This window comes from Cotesia glomerata, linkage group LG10 (assembly GCF_020080835.1).
Source record: "Cotesia glomerata isolate CgM1 linkage group LG10, MPM_Cglom_v2.3, whole genome shotgun sequence".
NCBI classification, from domain to species: domain Eukaryota; kingdom Metazoa; phylum Arthropoda; class Insecta; order Hymenoptera; family Braconidae; genus Cotesia; species Cotesia glomerata.
Genome location: NC_058167.1, coordinates 3,766,689 through 3,775,999, shown reverse-complemented (window position 1 = coordinate 3,775,999; position 9,311 = coordinate 3,766,689). Strand labels below are relative to the sequence as shown.

Below are 9,311 nucleotides of genomic sequence, written 5' to 3'. Positions count from 1 at the left end.
CCTAATATATATATATATATATATTTTGACAATTAATTTATAAAAAGATAAAGTTGTTAATTGGAAAAAATTTATCAGAACAAATACTTTAAAAATGAATTTTATTTTGATGAATAAAATACGTATGTATATACTCTGGTTGTATTCAAATTAACCACGCTCTTTCAATAAATACTCAAGTTTTACATGTAGCGCCTCTTATTACCGTGTGCAATGCGACTGCTGCTTTAAGTTAACTTTAGATCCGAACAAAAACAGTTTCACTGTAAAAAAGTCGCGCCAAGTCCACGTTCATAAGACTATTAGGAAAAAAAAAATTTTTTTTTTCTTTACAAAAACATACAAAATAAAAAAATTAAAAAATCCAAGTAACCGATATGATTGTTTATGATTTTCGGAAATTAAAAAAAATTTTATTGTAAATTTAAAAATTAAAAAAAAAATTTTAGAACGTATTTAGTGTGCGTGGTTGCAAAATATTTTACTTTTGATGAAATTCGTAAAATCTATTTACTCGGACTTTAAAATAAATAAATCGTTTAAAATAAATAAATAAATCGTTTGTTTAAAAATATTTAAGTGACTCGTTTGAATAAGATTCGGTTAAAATTCTAAAATTTATTTCCTGTCGTATTTCTTAATTATCGAGTACCTCTCAACTTAAAATAATCCATAAAACAAAATATTACTTTTCTAGTAATTCCAGAATAATTTCAGTTCGATTTATTTAATTGCACGACTCATGGTGCGAAGCATCAGAGAGTGCTTTACAATCGAAAAATTTTTTTCACCTCATTTCGGCAACTATTTTTATTATTATAGTCTTGTTAGTTCACGAAATCAAGATATTTTGAATACTATTTTAAGATAATTTAATGGAGATTAATTTGACTCTTTTCAAAAATTGGTTTAGTACAATAGAAATGGAAAAAAACATCAAAATAACTGAAAACACTGTAACTTGCGAAAAAAATGCATTAATTGAGTTGAATTTTTTTTTTTTTTAATTCTTTGAGAGAATTGTAGGTCACCGAATGCGAATGGCTAAGTAATTCAGTGTCGTTTATGTACAATTAATAAGTTAAAATAAAAACCATCAGAAGACTCTATATCTATATATATTGTGAACATTTATCCCACTAAATGCGCTTGCGCATTATCGTGCTATTTTAGCTGTTTTATAAATTTTTTTTCACATTTTTTATTTTATTAATATTTCATAATTGAATGAGCATTATTAGTCGTGCACTTTTGGATTTTCTAAGCTTTTTTTATTACTTTTATTATATCTTACAGGTATTAAGTTAGATGCACATCCACTAACTATTGCTACTGCTTTAACATTGTTTCATCGGTTTATGAGGGAAGTAACACCGCAAGCCTATGACTTATTCGTAAGTGAATTTTAATTAAATTCCATTAATAATAATATTTTTCATGACATTACAACTAATAAACTATAAAGTTATAATTATTAAAGATAAAATATATATATTAGGGTGGGCCAAAAAAAACTTGTAATTTTTTTTTCTTTAGCTACCGCGAAAATATCGTCCAAGATGACGAAAAAAAAATTCTGGTAGAGTTTGAGCTCTTAATATCAATATCTAGAGGTGTCACATGGTGATTTTTGATTTCCCATTTAAATAACACGGGAAAGTTTTTTTTGTAATTTTGATGTATCTCAACGAGTTATTATGTGGTAAAATAAATAAATATTTTGTAGGAAATTGAACAGCCTACAAAAGATCTGATATAATTTTTTCGCTAAGTCAACTTGTTTAAAAGTTATCCGAACAAAAACAGTTTCACTGTAAAAAAGTCGCGCCAAGTCCACGTTCATAAGACTATTAGGAAAAAAAAAATTTTTTTTTTCTTTACAAAAACATACAAAATAAAAAAATTAAAAAATCCAAGTAACCGATATGATTGTTTATGATTTTCGGAAATTAAAAAAAATTTTATTGTAAATTTAAAAATTAAAAAAAAAATTTTAGAACGTATTTAGTGTGCGTGGTTGCAAAATATTTTACTTTTGATGAAATTCGTAAAATCTATTTACTCGGACTTTAAAAAAATTGAAATACACAATGACGCACACCAAGTACGTTCTAAAATTTTTTTTTTTATTTTTAAATTTACAATAAAATTTTTTTTAATTTCCGAAAATCATAAACAATTATATCGGTTACTTGGATTTTTTAATTTTTTTATTTTGTATGTTTTTGTAAAGAAAAAAAAAATTTTTTTTTTCCTAATAGTCTTATGAACGTGGACTTGGCGCGACTTTTTTACAGTGAAACTGTTTTTGTTCGGATTTTAGTATTTTTTGTAATTATAATGAAAATTTACAATTGATAACAACTTAAATCTCGTGTTGACTGCATTTTTTACTGCAAACTATCCCCTTGAAGCTACAGTTTATGTAGATGTAATTCCAGTGCACCCTGGCGGCCGTAAATGTAAGCTGTGAATTACTTTTTTTAACTGTAGTTGCTTATCTATAGGAGGATTACTACACATTTTTATTTTATCTAGTCTGTGGCGCTGACCTTTCTCCATCAAAAAAAAGTCAGGATCGAAATTTGTGAGCGAGCTATAGTATGTGCTGATAAAATTTAATAATTTCAAGTAAATAAATTGTTATAAGTGAATATAATTAATTAATACGGTGAAATAAATTATGAATTACTGTTATGATAAACAAATTGGGTAAAAAAAGTACCGTAGAATTAAATAAAATTTCGCAGCCTCAAAAAACCGTTCTGCTTACAGTAAACATAGTCGGTAGTCTGGCGCTCCGTTTACAACGGATTTGAACGGAACTTGGCGCCAGATTCTACCGAATCTGTGAATGTAGTCCGCTAAATTTAGAGGAAAATCCACCAAGTTGGCATCACTGCGGTTGGTATAGTCTTTATTTAATTTAATTTTTTCTACACTAGGTAGAGACACAACGCTGTTGAATCAAATTTACTTAAGCACTTCCGCTAACTGCAGCGTCGTTAACTAAAGCTAACTAAACTATACTACATTTAATTTTTCCCCGACCTAATTCTTTTATAACCAGGCTGTACCGTAGTTAACATGGGTGAGGACGTAGTTTTTATATAATTTACAATTAAACATTCTAATTACTAAAATTTTTGTTGAAAAAAAAAAAAAATCATCTGATACGATTCTATCATCAACTAATAATTCTTAATTAATTCTTCATTTTCTTTTATTTGAATGGTTTAAGTAAGACTAACCTTAATTTATCTATGAATATTCTATTGTTACATTTGCTTAAACTTGTGATTTCTAATAATTGGATTTCATATTCCTTTTGGTTGACTTTTTATTGAGAAAGATACAAATATATATATATATATATATATATGTTTTTTTTTTTATCATCGAAGGTAAGCCACGAGGTCTTCGCACTGCGAGAAAACACGTGAATCACCGACGTGAACAACGTTGGAATGATAAAGACTACAAAAAAGCTCATTTGGGAACACGCTGGAAAGCTAACCCTTTTGGAGGAGCTTCTCATGCTAAAGGGATTGTTTTGGAAAAAGTGTAAGTTTTTTTTTGTTTTTTTATTTATAATTATTGCCTTAACTACCAACGTCATAAAAGATATAGAATAATTCTTCAATTTAATATGCATAAATTATTAGAAAATTTAAATTTAACAAGTTTGCATTTTCTCATTGTCTAAATAGACATTTTTTATTTTGCTATTTATCTTTTTTTATTTTTATCAAAAAAATCGCTATTTGATTGGTTCCTGCCCATCTATAAAATTAACAGACAATATCAATTATCAAATTCTTAAAATGTATCGTATTTTGCAGAGGAGTTGAAGCCAAGCAGCCTAACTCTGCTATTCGTAAGTGTGTCAGAGTACAGCTTATTAAAAACGGCAAGAAGATAACAGCTTTTGTACCTCGTGACGGTTGTCTAAATAATATTGAGGAAAATGATGAGGTATTAGTTGCTGGATTTGGACGTAAAGGTCATGCCGTTGGTGACATTCCTGGTGTTCGTTTCAAAGTGATTAAAGTTGCAAATGTATCATTACTTGCCTTGTACAAGGAAAAAAAAGAACGCCCAAGATCGTAGGAATAAAATAATGTATTTCTACGTATTATAAATAAATTCAAAACAATACAATTTTTTTTTCCTTCATCCTCGTAAAATAATTACAAATAATTGAGTTCAATAATAATTTAGATTAAATTATTTAGCATCACGTGCTTTAGTAAGATTATTAAGCTGAGTCATGATGTTTTCAGAAACTGAGTGAAATAAACTATTCTCAATTTTTACATAAGCTGGATCTAGATTGCATCGTAGTTCTGTTTTAGCACATATTACCTGAAAAAAGAAAAAAAAACTTAATTATTTGATACTTTATTCGAATAATTTTTATTTCATTAAATTAGCTTAGATTTGTCATTAATTTATTAATTTAATTTTACAAACTTGACGATTTTAAAGTTGGATGCTTAAGTCATTGACACGTATGAGGTTGAATTATTAAAGAATCTCAATACTGTCAACTGACATAATATAAAATAAAAATCAGTTCAAGTTGGTTCTAACCAACTTATCTAAAGATAAGTCAATAGGAGAAAAATTTTTTTTTCATTTATTTTGAAAATTAATTAACAATTGTGTTGAGAATGATTAATATTTGAATCTTAAATTGGTAAAATCTTCTGATCATGCTTTTTAAAATAACTTCATGAAACCATAATGATTTAGTAAAATTTTTCATTAGTTTTTGAAAAAATGATTATCAATACTGCAATTGAAAATTTTTCTTTTATCTTACGTATTAAAGTTTTCAATTTCAATCAGCATTCAAGCATTAAAAATCGTGAAATATAAATTGTTTTTGTACTTAGAATAATAATCGAGAAATTACCTTACTCAAGCTCGAAAACTTCAAAACTGTGTTTCGAATAACAAATGTATCAAGTGATTTTTTATTTTCTACAACAATTTTGGCACCAATATCATCATTCTCAAAATTTTTGCAAAACTTTTTAAAAACAAATGGTTGGTTTTTTTTCTTTTGATTTTCAATGGTACTGTAGGACTCGTTTTCGTATGTGAAAGAAGCCAATTCCTTAAACATATTTTTAAATTTAGTGTTCATTGAAACAAAAGAAAAAATAAGTAATAGATACCTTTTTCATTGATTCTTTATCTAGATTATTTTCAGTTTTATCGCATTTTTTTATTTTCTCTATGTACGACTTAAAATGACCGACTTGAATTGATTTCTTTGGATTATATGATAACGGTGTGAAACTTATTTGGTTAGCAAAATATTTTTCAACAGCATTCCAGGCTATCAATTCAGGTAGAACTTTTGTATTCGAACATATTACATTTATAATATAATCAGTTAAATTATTGAACGCATCTATTTGACATTGGCCCTGTTATAAGAAAAAAAATTATCAATTATTTACGAATAATGTGAATATATTATTAAGTCTTATTTTTATAAATTTATAAACATAGTGTAATTTTTGACGAAATCACAACAAACCTGAATTGCTTTTTCACTGGTGTAAATGCCTGATTGAGAATACCATTTTATGAGGAATTCTAAAAATTAAAACTTATTAATTATAAAAATACTTCATTTTTTGAACGAATTAAATATAACAAACTTACTTTCATCAACTTTAACCTCAGTTCTCAGGAATTAAAACAGTGATTTCAAAATTGCCAACTTAAGAAAATAAATCACTAATACTCTGAACTCGCATATTAAAAATTGGCAAGAGTGTATATTCAAGTAGGCATGTTTACGAAAGTAACATCTAAAATAAGAAAAGGTTAAGAAACTTAAAAATTAATAAATAATTATTGAAAATTTTCTTTCTACACAAAATTGAGACACGAAAATATGGCGGTGTGAATTGCATTATTCCGTAAAGGATAAAACTCTGGTTTCCCAACAAATATATTGTTTTTATTTAATTGAAACAAACTCAGCCTCTGCACAATGCAAAATGTAAGAATGCTGTCACAAGATACATGTTCTTGGACACCACAGAACTTTTCCCCTTGAACCCACCCATAGGCACTGGCCAGCATGGCCAGTACCGAGGATTTGCTGCACTTTTTACACCTTGCTCAGGTTGATTTCAATTGAAATGGAATTTTTTGTATGAATATTTTTTTAGTAGTCTTGTTTACTTAATCAGTTATATTTCTCTTAAGGATAGGAACCTAAAAGGTAAGCCTTCTGTTTAAATAAAATGATTTTAGAACAAAGAAAAAAGGACATTTAAAATGATTAATAAATCAAAATACTTTTTAATCCTTTTTCTTTGTTCCTGTAAATCATTTTCTTTAATCTGGAGGTAGGAATTATATATGTCCCTTAAGGATAAAGAGCCGCCTTCATCTAGGAAGAGCAAGAGAAGCAAGGGAATGAGTTTGGTAGAGAACTCGAGGCAGAAATCGTGGACTTGACGAGAGAACGAATTGACTACCATAACTACTTCTGCAAAAGCCCTACACACAAACAAAACCACAGTACTTCCTAAGAAGATAGGCCCAAAATTAAAAAGCACGAGAAAAATTCTAACAGTTTAACAATAAATATTAGTTATTATTGCAGTATATTGTTATATCCAGTCATTCATTACTGTACAGTGCTTTAATACATTATTTGATGATTTATTATTTACTTTAAATAAGTTTTATTTTTTAAAAATACCAAGTTATTGTGCAAATAAAACAAACATTAAAATTATTCGCTGTTAGAATCAGCAGGGAAATATTCTCCTTCCTGGATTTTCTCAAATAATAAATGTTCTCTTTGAATTTTAATTTTAAGTAATTCCATCTCATATTGATGTTTTTCAATAGCTTGCTCTTTTAATATAGCTGCAAGCTCATCTTTTGGAGACATATGTTTTTCTTGAAGGACGTTATCATACGGTTTGGCTGAAGTACTTTTATGTTTGTTGGCTTTTAATGGAGCACTTATTTTAGATTTTAAATTAGATGGATCGATTTTCGCCCAATCCCGAACTTGTTGGTTGCTCAGCAAATACTAATTAAGAAAAAAAAATGTTTAAAGCTTATATTTTTACTCATATCCTAACAGATAAACTAATTTAATTCAAGTTTGATCAGGTGTTAAAGGTATAAAGGTTATAAACTTTTACAAAAAAAGTATGTATTAAGTAATTCGTAATTTAAAATATTTAGAAATTTCTTTAAGGTCAATATGAAAGATATTATTACCTCAAAAACATCGTTTTCGGATCCCTCATCCTCCACATTAATGATATCCGCCACCGTGGATGAATCACCATCATTATCATACTTATTAATAAATCCTCGAACAGTTGCTTGATGTATGACACCCAAAACCGCATCCATCACCGGATCATTGTCAACACTTGTTTTCCCTCCTCCTGAAAAAAATTGGGATAATTTAAATACAAATTTTATTATTATATCAAGAAAATTAAAAGAAAAAGTATAATTTACCTGTTTTCATAGCTTCTGCTTTCAGAGCACTTGAATATTTCCTGGCTTTGGTTTTGATATTCCTCCAAAACACTATGATACTGTCAGAAGGTTTTGGTTCATAACTTTCTGCATATTTTTCGGCAATAATTTTCCAAGTTGAATTTTTTTTTTTCGCGAAAACTTTGTCTGTAGCTTTATTCTCTAAAATTTCCTTGTATTCTGCAATTAATTTAATTAATAATAATTTTTGATCGTTGGACAAAATAGGTTGCCTAACAGTTTCTGAAGCATTGTTTTTATTAATTTTATTCATTTTAAGATAACAATTATAAATATTAAAAAGTATAATTTGTTATTAATTATTTATCTCAATCAATTTTTGTATTTTATTTCTTTTATCTTTATTTGGGTTGCCAGGCAATGGATCGTTGCTTGTTATTGTTTAAAACAAAAAAGAGGATATTCAACAGAATACTGTATTCTGCACAATCAAGTAATCGAACAAAAATGGATAAGTGTAATTTTCTATTTTTTTTTTTTTAATTTAAAATATATTATTACTTTAAACTTAATTACAAACAATTATATTGTTTTTTAATAGTTACTCGTGAAATTGATTTTAAAATCCTCAACGAAAGATTCATTGCAAGCGAACATTTATTTGTCACCGATGATTGGGAAGATTTAAGTTATACCAGTCATTACGGATTATTGTGAGTTAATTTATAAATGAATTACTAAAATTATTAATTTTACCGGTTAATATTACGTAAAATCACTCCTAACTGCTGAAATTTTTTGTTTTTCAAATTTTTATTAGAAAAATTTCAAGTCAACTTGTTTTTTTGCGGCCTCCTATACCTCTAGAAGTAGTCGCTTTGAGAATTTGCACCTTATGCGAAGAATTTAACAGCTTAAAAGCTACATTTGATTTAAATGGAAATATACCGAATTGGCCCTATTGGGAAATGTTTTTTAATTATTGGACCGTAGTTCAAAATCGCGCCCAATGAAATAATAAAAAATGCATTAATTTATTAAATTAATTACTTACTTAAAAATGTTTGTTTAATGTTCTAATTTTGTTAAATTCTGATACTAAAAAATAAAAACAATTTTAAATACTGTTATTAATAAAAACTTACTAGTGAATTTAATATTTTCATTTAATCTTCATCGTAAATATTTGCAGAAATATGTAATTGATCTTGCTAAGCTAACGTAGCACACTAATGGGTAAGTGAGTACTCGCCAAAATGAATTCTTGCTTCCAAATTACCTTCTTCAAATCTATCGATACAGACTCTGAAAAACAAATTATTTTGTTACTGTTGCAAATTAATTGTTCATTAGAAATAAATATTTTTACCTCTAGATTTTTTTCAATTATGATAGACAATGCAGTCATACGCTGTGCCCACGTCATGATACTTTTTTCTTCATTTTACAAAGCTTCGACTCACATTTGCAAGTCTTCTTTGACCATCTTATCTTCGACAGTGGTTGGATTAGAATAACTCGTCTCAAATTTCTACAGTAGTATATAATAATTGATGTTATGAAATTTATTGGATTGAGTGTTAAACTTTAATTAAGTTTTATGCATATAAGCAAACTAAATGTTAGCATTTATAGCAAATCAGCTATAGTTAACACAGTTAAAATACAAAAAAATAATAATTACCATTAACTTATGACCAGTAATAATAGTTATAAGTCCTTCCTCTAATTGTTCTACAGTACTTGCATCAATATTTTCATCACCACTGCAGTCAAGGCATGCTTAAATGTTCGGTTTGCCATCACTTATCACC

General features: G+C 27.5%; 3 protein-coding genes and 1 long non-coding RNA gene across 4 annotated transcripts; 2 read left to right on the top strand and 2 right to left on the bottom strand.

The window, feature by feature from the left end:
• Window positions 1-2,934: 2,934 nt before the first annotated feature.
• LOC123272724 (40S ribosomal protein S23) lies at window positions 2,935-4,157 on the top strand. Its single transcript, XM_044739726.1, has 3 exons — window positions 2,935-3,091; window positions 3,405-3,564; window positions 3,843-4,157. Exons 1-3 carry the CDS (start codon window positions 3,088-3,090, stop codon window positions 4,108-4,110), a joined length of 432 nt encoding a protein of 143 aa, XP_044595661.1. The 5' UTR covers window positions 2,935-3,087; the 3' UTR covers window positions 4,111-4,157.
• Window positions 4,143-5,610, bottom strand: LOC123272713 (the record flags this gene model as incomplete). The annotated part of the gene is given in 4 exon segments (XM_044739712.1): window positions 4,143-4,365; window positions 4,919-5,122; window positions 5,184-5,438; window positions 5,552-5,610. Coding segments are annotated over 4 exon segments (656 nt in total), but the record flags the coding sequence as incomplete, so codon positions are not given.
• Window positions 5,611-6,731: 1,121 nt separating this feature from the next.
• LOC123272720 lies at window positions 6,732-9,311 on the bottom strand. Its single transcript, XM_044739722.1, has 6 exons — window positions 9,182-9,311; window positions 8,867-9,028; window positions 8,643-8,802; window positions 7,516-7,716; window positions 7,267-7,439; window positions 6,732-7,072 (listed from the first exon to the last, which is right to left on the bottom strand). The coding sequence occupies exons 4-6, from the start codon at window positions 7,523-7,525 to the stop codon at window positions 6,767-6,769; spliced, it is 489 nt and encodes a 162-aa protein (XP_044595657.1). The 5' UTR covers window positions 7,526-7,716; window positions 8,643-8,802; window positions 8,867-9,028; window positions 9,182-9,311; the 3' UTR covers window positions 6,732-6,766.
• LOC123272734 lies at window positions 7,918-8,210 on the top strand. The gene is made up of 2 exons (XR_006511142.1): window positions 7,918-8,014; window positions 8,099-8,210. It is a non-coding gene; the product is annotated as an uncharacterized LOC123272734 (long non-coding RNA).